The sequence below is a fragment of the Juglans regia genome, chromosome 8, assembly GCF_001411555.2.
Source record: "Juglans regia cultivar Chandler chromosome 8, Walnut 2.0, whole genome shotgun sequence".
Taxonomy (NCBI): domain Eukaryota; kingdom Viridiplantae; phylum Streptophyta; class Magnoliopsida; order Fagales; family Juglandaceae; genus Juglans; species Juglans regia.
In genome coordinates, this window is record NC_049908.1 from 14,287,555 (window position 1) to 14,304,830 (window position 17,276).

The window sequence follows — 17,276 nt, forward strand, 5'->3', positions numbered from 1 at the left end:
CCCTTGGGGCAAGAAAATTCCCTTCCCATGTTGCTTGTTGATGTAGCAAACTTAATGTTCTTTCAGTGTACTAGTCAAGTTGACGAGTATTTTGTCTCTCATGTTGCTTGGTCGATGGGCATTTTTTTAATTTAGCGAGATTAATTGCAAAAGGTTTTAAAATCAAAGAATTATAATACTAAAATTTAAAACTATTTTTTTTCTTATTTTTTTTGGGATTGATATTTTCTTTAACCCAAATTGTTCATGCACATAAATATATATATATATATATATATATATATATACTAGTAAGGGCAACGTGTGCTGCAAGTATGCCCAAATGATAAAAATAAAAATAAAAAAATAAACATGAACTTTACATACAAGTCAGCGTCCTATTTAAGTATATAATTACAACAGTGAGAAGTTTACATGAACTTAAAAATAAAAAAATAAACATGAACTTTACATACAAGTCAGCGTCCTATTTAAGTATATAATTACAACAGTGAGAAGTTTACATGAACTTAAAAGTGAAGAAATAAATATGAACTTTACATTCAAGTCAGCGTTTTATTTAAGCATATAATTACAACAGTGAGAAGTTTAACAAAATGAGATTTAGAGTGTTTATAATGTAGCTTGGTTTATAGATTGGGTAGAGAGCACGTTGAGCTTATTCTGGCATAATTGTCTATGTTGATTCATTTTTTGCGCACAAGTGTAAAATCCATTCATTTTCTAAAATTGTACTTGCAATGTTTACTAAATATGGTAGGTGCTCCTGTAATAATGAAAAAATATAAAAACATAATGCAATAAATTTTTTTGAATAAATTTATAAACATGCATTTTATCTCGCATGTGTGTTCGAAGAGATCAACAGTTGTAGAATTCAGTATTTCTTCTGCCATCAATCCAAATACAACAACCGCTATGCATCCAGTATCATCCTCTACTTCCAGATAGACTCGATAACTATAATTAATGGGAATATTATTATTGCCTAATTTTGACAATTATTATGTTATATTTATCATGTAAAAAATGATCATTTAAAATGATGAAATAAAATGCTTAGTGTGGCTGTGCGATGCTCATATTTTTACAATTATAGCACATAAATTTTTCATTATAATCATATCCAGTTGCTTTATTACAATTTGCATAGGACGTGTAGTAGAATGACTGATGTAAGTCGAGTAATACAAATTTTCCTTTAACTGAGAATATTGATTTCTACATTAAAAATAGAGAAATAAATGTATAATATGAATGTAGCAGTAAAGTGAATTTAAATAGAAAGAAATAATTTAGTTTTAAAAAAGAAAGTTATACTATCATTGGTTCTGTAGAATCAATAATCTCAGCAATCTCAAGAATTTTCGTTATCGTTTGCATGGTACTAGTTGAAGTTGATCCTCTTGATGCATCTAAATTCTTGGTAATGATTTCTTCTAGCAATGCATCATTTTGTGTTGCCCTAAAAAGTTAGATTAATAATTAAAGCGACGCAAGTAGTAAAAAAAGCAATAATATATGTTAAAGGTATATGATATTATATTATAATGAATGACACAATAAATAATGTAGATTTTATAAAATTAATTACTGAAAGAAATTCTTTTAAACAAATGATTTACCATGTACATAATGAAACTGCAGGTGCTAGAAGAGGGTCGATGATGAAAACACTTGTTGGTTTTGATGATAGAGAAAGACCTACATTATAAATATGTGCTAACAAATATATAAATATATGATAAAAAATTAAGAAGAATATTATTTTTAATGAGAAGTATCATTATAAGAACTAATTTTAATTCGTGTTCCAAGAATTATTTGTTTTGTTGCAAAAATATTTGAAATTTGTTCACACTTGTAATGAACAAATCGAGCCCATATTGTTAAATGCAAAGGCTTCAGGTTATACAAGTTGGAAATAAAATTAAATTAGTAATAATAAAAGTATTATAATGTATTAAATAAAATATGTTATAAATGTGATTGAGGATGTGTTTAAACCTTTCATCAAAAATATGTATATCTTAAACTGTTGTTTTTTCATGGATAGTGTTGACTTCTCTTGGTGGCATCATTTGGATTGCAATAGCTAAAATATTTGTTATTAGTTCATAAGGAAACAAAAACATATAAATATATATAATAGTTACCTATTTCAGAATCAATATTCTTATAAGCGTCAAGCTCATTGATAGAGATGATATTGTATTCTGGAGATTTTAGCGTTGGTTCATCATCTTCAAGATTTTCAATAATTGTCATCGAATTAATTATCCGATATTGATGTGCTTCTATCTTGTGCCTTGGATCTATTATTTTCACATATGCATTGCCTATATAATAAGATTGATAAACTTGCAATGTATCATCGCGTATATCAATTTCTCTGTCAAATATTACTGCCTGCAATCGATTCCCCTGAAAGAAAATAAACGAAAGAGCTAACTATTTAAATTTAAATAATTAAATATTTATGTATCAATAGTAAATACAATAGAATAAAATATTTATAGAATGAAATGTATAAAATATAACAAATACAAAATGATTGGTACCTGAGGATCCATTAGTGTGAGGTTATGATATTTTGTTGGCGAGTTTTGTGCTATTTGTTTTGGTGATTTGTCTGTAACAAGCATCTTTATTTTCCAGTTTTTGGTAACTGGAGTGATATCTTTGATTGGTATATAAAAAATTTGCATGTTTGCTGCATTTACAAATTGGAAGACACAAATATTACTATATGTATTATAAACTCTATAATATAATTAAAAAAATCAATAGAACACATAAATAATTACAACATTTAAAGAAAATTAATTGAGCAGAATAAAGAAAATATTAAATTCGACTATTTATATAGCATCATAATGAGTTTGTTAATTTTAAAAAATCTTTATACACTATTTTTCGTGTAACTTGTTTCATAATTATCTATTATAGTTAGTCTTATAAGAATCTTTATTAAATTAGCAGTTTTGGCTTTTGATAATGCCACATATAATTGTTCATGAGAAAATATTGGTTCAAGTAAATATATCCCAACAGAATTTAATGTTTGTCCTTGTGATTTATCTATTGTCATTGCAAAACTTAATTTGATAGGGAATTACTTTCGTTTAAATGGAAAACTATTATTCTCATTTGTATCTGGCAAGAACGAAACTCTAGGCATAAAAACTATTTTTTTTTTTTGTGATGACCAACTGAAATTTCTGCATCAATGACATTACTACTAAAATTGTAACAAATCAATCGTGTGCCGTTGCATAAACCTTCTGAATGATTTATATTTCTAAGTAACATGATAAGACAATTCTTGTTAAGTAATAATTCATGTGGTGGCAATCCATTTGGTGTTAAAGTATTTAAGAAATCTTTCATAATATCTTGTTCAAATGCATCAATTGTTTCATCAAAACTGTAATATCGCACCATGTCACCAGGGAAGTTTTCAATGAGTATGACATTTATTTTGTCAACTGATTGATTTTTTTTGTGTTAATATAGTTCGATTTATCATTTCAACTAAATTATTTGAATAATTCGAACTTTCTCTAAAAATAACTTCTAATAAAAAATTTAAAGATTCAATATCATTATTATAAGAAATAAGCATTTCTATTGAAATTTTAATTATTTCATTAACAGTAATTGGCTCACCTTTGAGTCTGACCTTTAGCTTTTAAACTTTTTTGAGTGACTCAAATCACATTCATTCACTACACGTGATAACAAAAAAAAAAAAAAAAACTTTATCTAAAGATAATTTTACCTTGACCAACTTAAAATAAGACCTAACAAATTAGCTCTCTCCTTCAAATAAATACGAACTTTTTCTCAGCTGTCACTCTCTCTCTCTCTCTCTCTCTCTCTCAACAACGCCGCACCCCTCCCATTTTCTCCCAACACATTTTCCTTCTCATCTCTCCCTCTTCTCTCTCCGTGTCTTAACGTTTGGCTTTCCCTCTCTTCTTTCTCTCCTTATTTCATCCATTTGCTCCTTCTCTTAGTCACGTGAACACCGATAGCAATTTCAGCCCATGTTTTTGTAATTTGTTTTGGTAGATCTTACAGATTCGAATGTGTATTCCACAAATCTGTTTTATTTTTTGGGTTTTTCTTGTTTCCCTTCTCGTATTGTGGGTTATATATTTAACATTTTTATCTATTTCTACCTTTTTTTTTTCTACATTGTTTAAATCTTTGTTGAGATTTTATAGATTTGATTCTTTATTCTTCATATCTTTATTTTTTGTTTTTGTTTTTTTGGTTTTCTAGTTTTTTGGTTCTTGTTATGTTACAAATATGCAGCTTTATTTTCCAGATCTACATTTTTATTGGTGTTATTCCACTTGCTGTATACTGGGTTGTTTTGTTTTTTTAGTTGGATATACATGCTCTTCTACGGTTTTCTTTGTACAGGACGAGGCATTTTTTTTTCATTGTCATTTGAGAAGTTGTCGAAGTCGTTAGTTTCGAAAGGAAGATTTGAATAAATTTCTTTTCAGATCTGGGTTTTTTCGTTTCTTGTTGTTGTATATTGGGCTGTGTTTATTTTTTGTTTGCTTCGACATGCATCTTCTTTTATTTCATTCTTTCTTAGATTTTGTTTTTGAGTTGCAACAAATCTGAAAGCTTACTTTTCAGATCTAAACGATATTTTTTTTCCTATTTCTCTTTTTCTATATTGGATTATTCTTATGTTTTTTTGGTTAAATATATATGTGGTGTAAGAAATTCTTCTTATGTGTGCATAGTGTAAGAAATTCACACACGATGCACTTATAGAACATAGAATAAGAAGCATACACAAGAATGCCGAGATTCTGGAGGAGGTTCAATTCGAAACACACAAATATTTTTCTGTGAAGAAAGTGAGAATAAAGAAGAGCAGAGTGGAAGGAAAATATTTAATTCTTGAGTCGGTTTCAGTCTATCAGAAGAAGAGATAAGATCATAAATGGAAGAAGATAATAATAGTTAGGCGGTGAAGGGAAACGAGAAACAAAAGTGGTTGAATTTGATTATAAAATTAAAGATAAAATTGGAAATAAATCAGTAAAAAAGACGGATGTTCATAATTGTAAAAAGACTAAAACAGTAGTCGGCAAAAGAAAAATAAAAGAAATAGAACGGAATTTTGGAATATGTAAGGGCAAAATTAGAAATAAAAATATTAAATGAAAATACTGTTTATCCAACATTCACATTTATATATATAGTATATATATGTATGTGTTTGTGTGTGTTTAATAATGTAGCTACTGTTAAGCCTTTTTTTTTTTTTTTTTTTATGGAAGCTAATGCTAAGCCTGGTATTGGATTTTGATTGGCTAATGAATCTGACCATATTTGAATTTTGGATGGAAGGAATTAATTACAGATGCTTAAATTCAATCATTATAGTGCTAAAATTGAAAAATTAAATGAAAAACACTATTTACAAATTGAAAATGATATATTTTTTTAAAAATTAATATAACGTAATTTAATATAAAAATATAGAACAATGCTAGATATAATTTTAAGAAATTCAAGTCTTATCTATTATGTTTGAAAAAAATTAAGATTTACTATTAAAAAAATAATTTTTTTATGTAGATCTCATATTTACTTATATTTTTTAAAGGAAGTGCGCAGATATTGCATAACCTAGAACAACAAATGTCATTTTACAAAAATAAGGACAATGCTTGGATGATATCAAATGTGCATCCCAAATTTGCACGTTAGTGCAAATGAGTTTTTTTTTTTTTTTCTTTAAGTATTTTTTAAATATCATTAACCATTAATTTTTTTTTTACTAATAGTCACTTCCTTAATTATTAAGAAAAAATAAAAAAAATAAAAATATATGAGTGAACATATTTGATGTACATATTCAAAAGTCATACTATCATTTTCCAAAAATATATCCCGAGAGATAGCTCAGCTTATTTGGCCTTAGGTTTGCTTCCCATTGATTAGGCCTGGACTCCGACTCCAACGGAGTCGGAGTTGTCGTATCTGACCTTCGACTCCGACAAGAGTCGGAGCCCAATTGTTACTCCGACTCCGACTCCGAACTAGAGTCGGAGTCTAACTCTGATCGGAGGTCGGAGCTCCGAATTCAGATCGGAACTCCGAATTCCGTTTGGAGTCAGACCGTTTATTTCTCTGCATTTCTAACAGAGAGGTTCGCTCGACATGCGCTCGACGTGGCGCTCAAGCGGAATCCATACAGAGAGGTTCGCTCGTATTGCGCTCGACTCAGTGCTCGAGCAAAACTCATCCAGAGAGGTTCGCTCGACGTGCATATTTGATCTCTTAGTATTTAATGCAATTATGGTGTATGTTGTAATTCGATGGATTATTCATCTATATTTTTAAAATGATCAACTCCTCATGTTATGAAACCCACAAGTCTAAATTCTGAATGCGTTGATTTTTTAAAATTTTCAATCCAAACCTCTTTACACAAACACAATTTCAACCCTGCATGACAACATCAATTAGTTGTTTAGTTTTATAATATCAAATATTTGTTTGGGGCCATGCATGCATGTGAGTTGGTTGTATAGAAACAGACCACCTTTAAGAAAATATTATATTACACTTTACATATCATATTACATATTTGGTTTATAACTGATTTCATAAACACATATACACATAATGCGCGCTCAATCTTCATTTTTGTATGTTGAAAGCATCAATCCTCCTCACGCACATATCTGATTTGACAAACACATACACATAATACACGGCCATTATGTGGTTTATACATGTACCAACAATTCAAACTTCAAATAACAAAAGGCTCAAATTAGATCTCAATCACAGTGTATAAAAAATGAACTAAAAAAAAAAATCAGCAACTAGTCCAACTGATTCTTACCAAGACTCTCAAGAGGTGTCCGTTCCAGACTCTCAATCATCGGCAATTATGTTAGGGTTCACAATTAGATCTATAAAATCATAAAAAGTAGAAGTTAGAAACATTAAAAATAAATATTTAGATCTATAAAAGCATATAAACTTATCCGATTCAAGCCTATAACTCTCGGCATCAACGCCAATGGTATCTAGTCTAATGGACGTTTCATTTATCCAATTCTGTGTGCAAACGAGGGTCTCCACGGTTGTCGGTGACAATGAACTCCGATAAGCATCCAACACGCGACCTCCAGTGCTAAATGCCGACTCTGAGGCAACTGTAGTGACAGGAATGGCTAGCACATCTCGAGCTACACGAGAAATGACTGGATACTTGGTGGAATTAACTTTCCACCAAGTTAATAGCTGAAATACATCACTAGGTGCATCGACAGCTTCCATAAAATATCGTTTAACCTCATATGTACAATGCATAATATTCCTTGTTGACATGAGTTGATGATACTGCTGTATAATACGAATGCCTCTAACCCGTACAGATGGGTCAGTATCACCTAAGGAAACTGATGATCCCGTCGGCCTCGAATGTGAGGAGTTACCAACTGCGGATGAAGGCTGACAACTATTACTGTAGTGATTATATAAGTCATCAACATCACTTTTTAGCAATCTAATAAACTCTGCAGCCTTCACTACCCCGAGGACGGAATTTACCCAAAATTCTAAAACGACCAACTTAACTCGAGGGTTAAGGATCACATCCACAAATAGCAATCTATTTATCTTCTCAATATTCTCCCAATATTTATCATATTTGATCTTCATCCTCGTAGCCATAGCAAATAACAATCCACTAGAGTCAGTACAACTATTTTCCAACTGAAAGTGAAGCTCCGAGAGCTCGCTGAAGAATGAGTTCGCAGTCGTATATTTGGATCCAGATAGCCGCATGGTTATGTCATAAAAAATTCTTAAAAATTCAACAAAGTAGCTCACACTAGTCCAATCATGTGCATCCGGCGCACCGAGCCCCTGTCCTGCTGGCTCCAACAAAGCATACCTTAGGCCCCCATCCTCGACCTCCATCCACTCGAATGCTTTTTGGTACTTCTGTGCCACATCCAACATCATGTATGTAGAGTTCCATCGAGTCGGAACGTCCAAGCACAACATACTAGAACATTCAATCTTAAGATCTTCTGCTATTGCCTTAAACTTGGCAAGCCTTTGAGGGGAACTCCTCACATATCGTACAATGTTGCGGACTCGGGTTATGGAATCATCAACCTCTTTTAACCCCTCAACAACTATGAGGTTGATGATATGAGTATAGCATCGAACGTGAATAAACTCGTGGGCCCGAATGACATCATCTCTCACCGTCGTGTTCCGTTTAAACCAATTAATTGCTGTTTCATTGGCACTGGCATTGTTAACTGTAATACACAACACTTTTTGAATTCCTCAGTCCTTTAAACAATCATCCATCTTCGCCCCAATGGATGCAACTTTATGATCCACAATATTTTTAAAACCAATAATTTTTTTATGCAAAATCCACTTACTGTCAATGTAGTGTGCTGTGATACATATGTAACAGACGTTCTGTATGGAATTCCATGTGTCAGTGGTAAATGACACTCTCTGGCCAGTGGTAATAAACATCTTCATCATCTCTGCCTTGTCTTTTGCATGCCTCTTCATACAATCTCGCATCACCGTATACCATGATGGAATGGGAAATTGTGGCTTAACAAAATTTAGAAACTTTCGAAAGCCTCTTTTCTCGACTGTGGTAAATGACATCTCATCAGTAATTATTATCTTTGCAAGCATGTCCCTCAACATCTTCTCACTGTATTGAGGGATGACCAATTTCTTAGTCTGTGTACCATCAGTGGCTGTAGAAGTTTGGTAACTGAGGTTGGTTTGATCAGTGGCTTGCAATGCCTTCGCTATCTTATATCGTTGGCAACCATTTAGATGTGCTATTAACACACTGGTACCTTGCTTCTTCGAATGGCATCCACAAAGTGATCCACAGTAATGACATCTTGCTACCGGGTTCGCAATAGAGAGGGCATAGCGGGGGTGGGGGGCGGGATGACCCCAGCGGGGCCCCGCCCCCGCATTGCTTAAAGATGACTATTGTATTGCCTTGGCCTCCTATATAAAAATTGGCCTAGGAGGCCAAATCAATCCAAAATCTAACTCTAATGTGTTTAAATTTTTTTTATATTTATAAATTTTAATTTATTATTTAAATTATATTATAATTTTGGTCTAAAAAAATATTTTTAGACCATTTTTTTTTGAGCATGCGGAAACCCCACCCGGGGATGGGGGGAAACCACCTATCCAAGGGGAGCCTTTATTATTTTAAAATGAGCTTAATTTTATATAGTCATATTTTAAAGAGTTTTGTTACATAACTTTTACCACATTCTACACTTCATATTATTTTTAATTTTTAATATTTTTTTAAAATTTTTTTTGAGTTTATTTTTTTAAATTATTTCAAATTTTTTATTAATTATTCATATAATAAATATTTGATAAAAAAATAATAATAAAAATTAAAAATAATATGGAGTGTGGAATGATAGGATGTATTGGAGATTTTTTGTATTTTAAATGAGTGCATTTTTATATATTAATAATAATATTTTTATTGAAAACGTAATTATATAAAAAATTATGAAAAAAATTATGCTTTTATCTTTTTCATTTTCAATTTGGTATTAAATAAATGAGCAATGCTATACAATTTCTATATATTATATTTTTTAAAAATTTTATATTTTTTAATTTTTTTAATATTTTTTAGTTTATTCTTTTTAAATTAAATTAATTAATTTATTTATTATTTATATATTAAATATTTAATAAAAATATAATCAGTAAAGATTATGTAAATAGCACGAGATTATATAGATTTTTTCTAAATAATAAATCGACCCGTAAGTCGTAACCCGATTTAGAAAAACAAATATAATTCAAATCAGACCTTGAGTATTCTGCTCTTCTTGTTCCTCGTCGGATAGAAGAATTCAAGCCTAGACAGAGAGAGAGAGGTGAAAACCCTAGATGGATCTTCTGAAGCAGGAGCTTCTGAAGAAGCGCCAGTCCCTCGCCCAACACACCGGCGGGAGGCGAGTCTTCAAGCGCTCCGAGATCGAACAGAAACAGATCCAGAAGCTACGCGAGGAAGAGAAAATCGAACTCCAAGCCAAATCCCAACGCCAATCCACCACCACCACCACCACCACCACTACCTCTTCGCAGCCCAATTCCTCAGAAACTAACGCCACCAGCACCTCCGCCGCCACCTCTTCCGCCTCCGCATCGACCGCCTCCAAATCCCTCACCGACGAGCAGAACATCGACAACCTCGTCCTCCCCAGACAAGAAGTCATCCGCCGCCTCCGCTTCCTCAAGCAGCCCATCACCCTCTTTGGAGAGGACGACGATGCCCGGTTGGAGCGGATGAAGTTTATCCTCAAGGCCGGCCTGTTTGAGGTCGATAGTGACATGACCGAGGGGCAAACCAATGACTTCCTGCGCGACATCGCGGAGCTGAGGAAGCGCCAGAGGACGGGGATTTTGAGCGACAGGAAGAGGCAGAAGAGCGATGAGGGTAAACCGGAGGATAGAGATGGAGGAGGAGGAGAAGAGGAGCTGAGCGGCGATGGAGGATCCAGTGGTGTTGACGCCTCCGATAAGGATTTGAAGCGAATGAAAGCCAATTTCGAGGACTTGTGTGTGGAGGATAAGATTCTAGTGTTCTTCAAGAGGCTGTTAAATGAGTGGAACCAGGAATTGGATGAGATGCCCGATGCCGAGAAGCGGACGGCCAAGGGGAAGTCCATGGTGGCCACGTTTAAGCAGTGTGCTCGGTATCTGAATCCACTTTTCAAGTTTTGCAGGAAGAAGGTGAGTGTTTTGTTTTCCTATGTTTGTTTCAAATATTTTTCTTGCAAAATATAAATTTTACTTGGGTTCTGGTTGGTGTATATGGTTTTTTTCGTTTACTACGTTGGATTGGATTTACAGGGATCGGATGGATTGTTGGATTGTTAAGGGGTGCGTACTATGTGGAACTTGGCTATATAAGCTATTACAGGATCCTAAATAGTGACTAATCCTAATCCTAATCCTAATCCTTAGTGTATAAGTATCTTATAAGTATTTCTCAGGTTATGATAAATAGTATTGGAGCCAACATAGTAATGCCATAGAGTGCAAGGGTGCTGTACCCGAATGTGGCCTTGATGTGAATGTTACGAATTTGAGCGTGGGAGACTTTGATATCCTGGATTAGTTTGGATTGAATTGATTGTGGACTGTAGAGATCGTGGAGGCATTGTGTGGGCATATGAAACTGGACTACACACAAATACAAATGTCTGTAGAATCATTAGTTGCTTTGGTTTCCTTCTATGGTGAAGGCCTATTCATAGCTAGTTAGTTGATTTTTCTCCTTTTACAGTAAAATATGACCAATTAGAATGAGCAAAACTGAATATTCCAGCTACTTCTAGAGACAAACAATATATACTTGGGGATAGTTTTGTGTTGCCACGTATATGATTGTAAATGTCCACTTAATTGGAATCATGTTTTACCTATAATGGTAGTGGAGATCTTCCTAATCTTTGGAGTTGGTAACGGGTGGGTGACACACTCCTCCGACCTCTGCCTCTGCCCCTACCTAGGCTGGTTGGCCCTTTTTAACCCAGCCCTTGGCTTCGCACTAACCTATGGACTGTCGGACCTTGCTGAACTGATAGGCGTATTTTTTGGCCCACCATCCAGCCTCCACTAGTCCAAAAATCCAAGACAAATTCACATATCCAAGAAAAAAACCATAGGTCTAAAAAGAGGAGAAGAAGAAGAATAGGAGGAGAAGAAGAATAAGAGGAAGAAGGAAAGGAAGAAAGAGATGGGGGGTGTCATTGGGTAAAAATTAGATGGGGAAAAGATGAAAAATACTAGGGTTTTTTAGGTTTATATACTCAAGTGGACTGGTGGGGCAAAACTGGGTGGGTGGGTATCCTTCATCCACAATCTGCCTACTTGGGTTATATAAATTTGCATAATCTGGCCACCCATCTGATTGGGCAGGCGGGTGGGGTGGCTGGTGTGGGTCTAGGTGACCTGCCCCACATCCCTAGTTTGGTTGTTTCTTGGACTCAAAGACTGAGGATCAGGGTTGAAAAAATTGAAAAAGGGGCAGTAGGGTCAATTTTGTAGAACCTTTGCAGTAGCTCGGGCTTTGATCTTCATAGGGTTGGCAGCACTTGACTGAATAAGAACTTAAAAACAAAATCCTCCAATATCCAATGTCTCAACAATTATTATGATAAATTATAGTAAACAATAGCAAATTTTTCTCTTAACTTAGATGAATCTACTTATGCCACCTAACACTTCTCTTACTACTCTCATCTAATCCCGCCCTCTTGCCGTCTATTCTTGATACCGCCACGACGATCCCATTCATCTGAAAAATAATAGAGATAAACATGTGAGTTATCAACAACTAAGTAAGTGGCGAACCTATACATTTTGTAGAACATGAGCCGGTTACAAAATGCAGAAACAAACCATACCCCAAAAATAACAAAGCGGTATAACATCTAGGGGTTGGCTCAAGTGGTAAAGGCCTTGGTCTTGATGGTATGCTCCCTCCTAGTCGAAGGTTCGAATTCTCTTAGGTGCAAATAATTTCTAGGGGCCATCAGACATAGAGAACTTCCCCTTGAATTATCCAATGTGTACTTGTGGGAAACTCTTTGCCGAGGGAGGGCCTGTTCACCTTCAGGATTATTGGGGACTTACCTGGTGCCAATAAGAAAAAAAATAACAAAGCGATATTTGATAAGCCTTTAATGATATCATTATAGAACAAAAGACCTTTGACATAAGCATAACTAAAACAACATCATAATAGAAACAGAGGCCATGTTTACCTTCATGGCATGGGTTGTGTTATTCCAATTGGCCAAACCAGGCAGAAACAGAAAATGAGATCTCCCCCTTGGTGCTCCGAGTGTCTACACATGAAAGACCCATATAGAAAACCAGTTTGTCTCTAAAGTGAGTGTGCTTAGAAACAGAAATGCTGGTACCAACATAATAATGGAGGCCACAATTTTACACTCGTGGTAAGGTCAAAACAAAAGTATAAATAGAATGTCATGTCATAGGGTTTTCATATACAACACAATAACAGATCAGAGTACTGGATAGATAAATATCATAGTCATATTTACTTTTTATGCAGTTGAGAATAGAGTACCCAAAAGTGATCATGTCTACACGAGTTATGATAAAATGTTACATTTCATTTTCAAAAACAGAGAGTAATGTAGAAAGTAACTGAGGTTGTATTCATAACAAAATGTACAAGTTTTCACAGCAAAATATGCAAGTTTTTACAATATCAACCAAGTTCAATTTTGGCAAAGTCTAGTATAGGAGCCCCTCTTATTAGGACCTTTTAGCACAACAACTGAATTTGTCTCACAACATAATCGAGCCAAAACCAATCAAAACCTAAAAAATACAGCACAATCTATAAGTGATAAGAATTAAACTATCACCTCTACAATAAGACACTAAATAACTCCTTGGTTCCAATTCTTGTAACCCAATTACTACGCACCTTCAAGCCATCCAAAAATAACTTCAAGGACTCGTCGAAACTACTACAATTATGAATATGTCCATTCCAATATTTCATAGGGTTGTCAATTGTGTCAGGTCATTTGGGTTTGGGTCAATTTTGAGTCAATCTGAACCTGACATGAAAAGCTAAATGGGTCAAACACCTTGCCCGAACCTGAAAATTATTTCATGGGTTGACGCGACACGACCCGTTTATTTATTAGGGTCGTTTCGTGTCATGGCAACCCAACAACACATTTGACACTTTAAAACTTAAAAAAAAAAAGAAAAAAGAAAAATATTTAGAAATATTTGATTATTTCGACTATTATAGAACAAAATAAAGGCTATACAAGGATAACCCGAAAATTATTTCATGGGTTGACGCGACACGAAACGACATTCGTGTCGCGTCAACCCAACAACACATTTGACACTTTAAAACTTCAAAAAAAAAAAAAAAGAAAAAAATATTTAGAAATATTTGATTATTTTGACTATTATATAACAAGATAAAGGCTATCCAAGGATTTTTTTTTGATTGGCATTGCGTGTTCGGGAACGAAGTCCCAACTAATCCCAAGGGTGCACTTGTTGGCAAAAAAGGGCTATACAAGGAAAACGTATTTCTTTTATTGGCGTCAGGTGTCCGAGAACAAAGTCCAGACTAATCCCGAGGGTGCACAGGCCCTCGGCAAGAAGTTTTCCATAAGCACACATTGGGTAATTCAAGGGGAAGTTCCCCAGCTTGATGGCCCATAGAAATTTTTGCACTTAAGAGGATTTGAACCTTAGACATGCTGGGAACATACTTCCAAGACCAAGGCCTCTACCACTTGAGCCAACTCCTAGGGGTTATAGAAGGAAAACTTAGGAAAATATTTGAAACAAGAGCTATATTTTTCAATCAGGTCATGGGGTGACCCGCTGAACCATGACATGACTGACCTGAATAACCTGAATGTCCGTTTCTATTTTGGTTAATCGAGTGAATCCGTGAACATGTGGGTTGACTTGACATGATCCGATTATTTAATCTGGTCAAACTCGGGTCGACCCAAACCTGATTATGCTAAACCCTAACCCTATCATTACATGTTGGGTTTATGGGTCGTGTCAACTATCAATGGCACTAATATTTCGTTAACACCCACTACCTAGAGTTGACCCATTTAAAGACTAACCACATCTATAAAATTCGTTACCAACCACAAACTAACTCCCATTCCAAACAGTTGACAATTTGCATAGAGAAAAACACTCCAAATAGGTACCCATTAACTATCAACCCGAGACTTGATGATCCAACTTCCACAACCCGAGACATAGTTGATCAATCATCTCCACAAAAACTAGTTTTCACAGCTGTAATACGCCCAACCAACCAGCTTTCAAAACCATGCTTTTATACCAATCAAACTCACAATTACTCCAACTGATTGCACTATTATTTCTTTCCAAACTTGAACATTACACAAAATCAACCAACCGACCAATATTCCTAAATTTGCTCAATCAATCATCAAGAACTTTACTTCTAAATTGGCTAACTCCACCATAAACCACTACATCTCAATTAGTTAACAGTCCCCAAAGAATCTACTTTCAATTAGACTCCCTTGTCGCCACAATTGGTCACTTTACAAATCAAGTAATCCCACCATACTCACGACTAACTGACTCTATTGCACCAAGACAGCTGCCACAAAAACTCTCAGTTAAACTTGATCCAACGGTATGAATCCCTAACAAATTGTTCAAACCAAACATCAATTCAATCCATAGTCTAGGGATACGTTCTATCTGGTGTTGGCGGTGGCGGCTTCATTCTAAGAGGAGTAGCGGGGTTTGGACTGGAACTGTGGGCGGTGAAATCGAATTGAAGAGAGGGTGATCAAGCGAGGCTTAGCCCCAACCCTTGTACGAAGAGGAGTGAGGCTTGGCAGTGCGGCAATGCAGAACAGTGGGACTTGAGTGGTGGCAGCACATGGAAGGGCTGAACACAGACATGGAGATGAGAGAGAGAATGACTGAAATAGAGTGAGGAGAGAGAATGTTGTAATGGAAGAGGGAGAGATAGATAGGTCGAGAGACAGACAGACAGAGAGGGAGATGGAAGCTTACCAGCGGCAGCGTACTCGGCGATGGAGGTCTTGGTGCGGTGGGGCACAGTGAAGAGTGGTGCTTGACGCAAGGGGGCTTTGTTGTGGCGTCATGGGCACATGGCAGGGTGAGAGGCAATGGCTGTTTTATAAAGGGAGAGAGCGAGGGAGTTGCAGCGGCGTTCGGTGGTGCTTCCTAGCATTGAGTGGGAGAGAGGTAAAGATGAAACCGTAGAGTTGGAGAGGGACGCATGGAGAGATGAACTTACTGATGATCAAAGTTCTTGGTCATCCGAGTTTTCATGAAAATATGGCTTCTCCTACTTCATCCAGATATTTGGCAGTTGATAGGGTTTCAATTCGTAGGGTTTTCTTTGTGTCCATGTAGATATTGGGACTCCTAGAACACTTGGGCATTCTGGCAAACACTACCTAAGGCTTTCTTGACCCAAAAATCGAAAGAGCTTCTAAGTTTATACCCTAGGCCCACAACGTATTATCAAAGACTGTATCAAGAGATAATTAACCCATCATAAGTCACCACATTAATTAAGCAAGGAGTCATAGGCCCATGCTTAGTTTTGATCTATTTGCTTAGTGTTTATAAAAACTTAGTTGAACTACTTATCAAACCAAAACTTAGTTGAGCTGTTTCGAGTCTTTGAAAGCTTCTGAATTGAGTCCCCCACTCACTCCCAAAAAAAAAAAAAAATAATAAAAAATCCCACTTTCAGATTATGCTTTATGCAGTCATCCCATCTTTATGATTTGTGCTTAGGTTTTGTATTGACTGCTTTGATTTCTTCTTATAAAGAACAGTGCGTTGGACTCATGATAATTCTATTTATAGGTTCTTCCAGATGATATTCGTCAAGCGTTGCTGGTGGTGGTTGAATGCTGCATGAAGCGAGACTACTTAGCTGCAATGGACCAGTATATCAAGATGGCCATTGGAAATGCACCCTGGCCTATTGGTGTCACCATGGTTGGTATCCATGAACGGTCTGCCCGTGAGAAGATCTACACCAATAGTGTTGCCCACATAATGAATGACGAGACCACGCGTAAATACTTGCAGTCAGTCAAGAGATTAATGACCTTTTGCCAACGAAGGTACCCTGCAATGCCCTCCAAAGCCGTTGAGTTCAACAGCCTGGCAAATGGCAGTGACTTGCAATCTCTGCTAGCGGAAGAGAGGGTTTCTGGGGGTAATGAAGCCTTTGAGGAGAGGCTACGGATAATGCCTGCCCCAAAGGAGGGCTACTAGCTAGTATACTATGATCGGTTTGTTGGATAAACATTATTTCAGTTCATGTAGGGACATATGTGTGACATATGTGTGCTTTTATTGTGCTTTCTCAAACTCTCTCACAGAATGGGCGTTATGGTTTCTGCAGCTTCCATTAATTTGAGCGATTGTGTTCCTTTTGTCAGGCCTGCTACCTTTGTCATAGGTGGTTGGGTAGCAGTGTCCATGCCCCCTGCCCCCACTTGGGTGTGGTGGCTGAATCTGAACTTGTTCGCACCCTTGCCTTCCCCACACCTTGCGCATGCTTGTTGGGCGGTTGGGTAGGTGGTGAAACCAGCCATTCAGTCTCCGCCCAACCCTACAACACGGTT

General features: G+C 35.7%; 1 protein-coding gene across 1 annotated transcript; it reads left to right on the forward strand.

Moving 5' to 3' along the window:
• Positions 1-9,864: 9,864 nt before the first annotated feature.
• LOC109007817 (pre-mRNA-splicing factor 18) lies at positions 9,865-17,068 on the forward strand. The gene is made up of 2 exons (XM_018987669.2): positions 9,865-10,818; positions 16,507-17,068. Exons 1-2 carry the CDS (start codon positions 9,973-9,975, stop codon positions 16,921-16,923), a joined length of 1,263 nt encoding a protein of 420 aa, XP_018843214.1. The 5' UTR covers positions 9,865-9,972; the 3' UTR covers positions 16,924-17,068.
• The last annotated feature ends 208 nt before the right edge of the window (positions 17,069-17,276 follow it).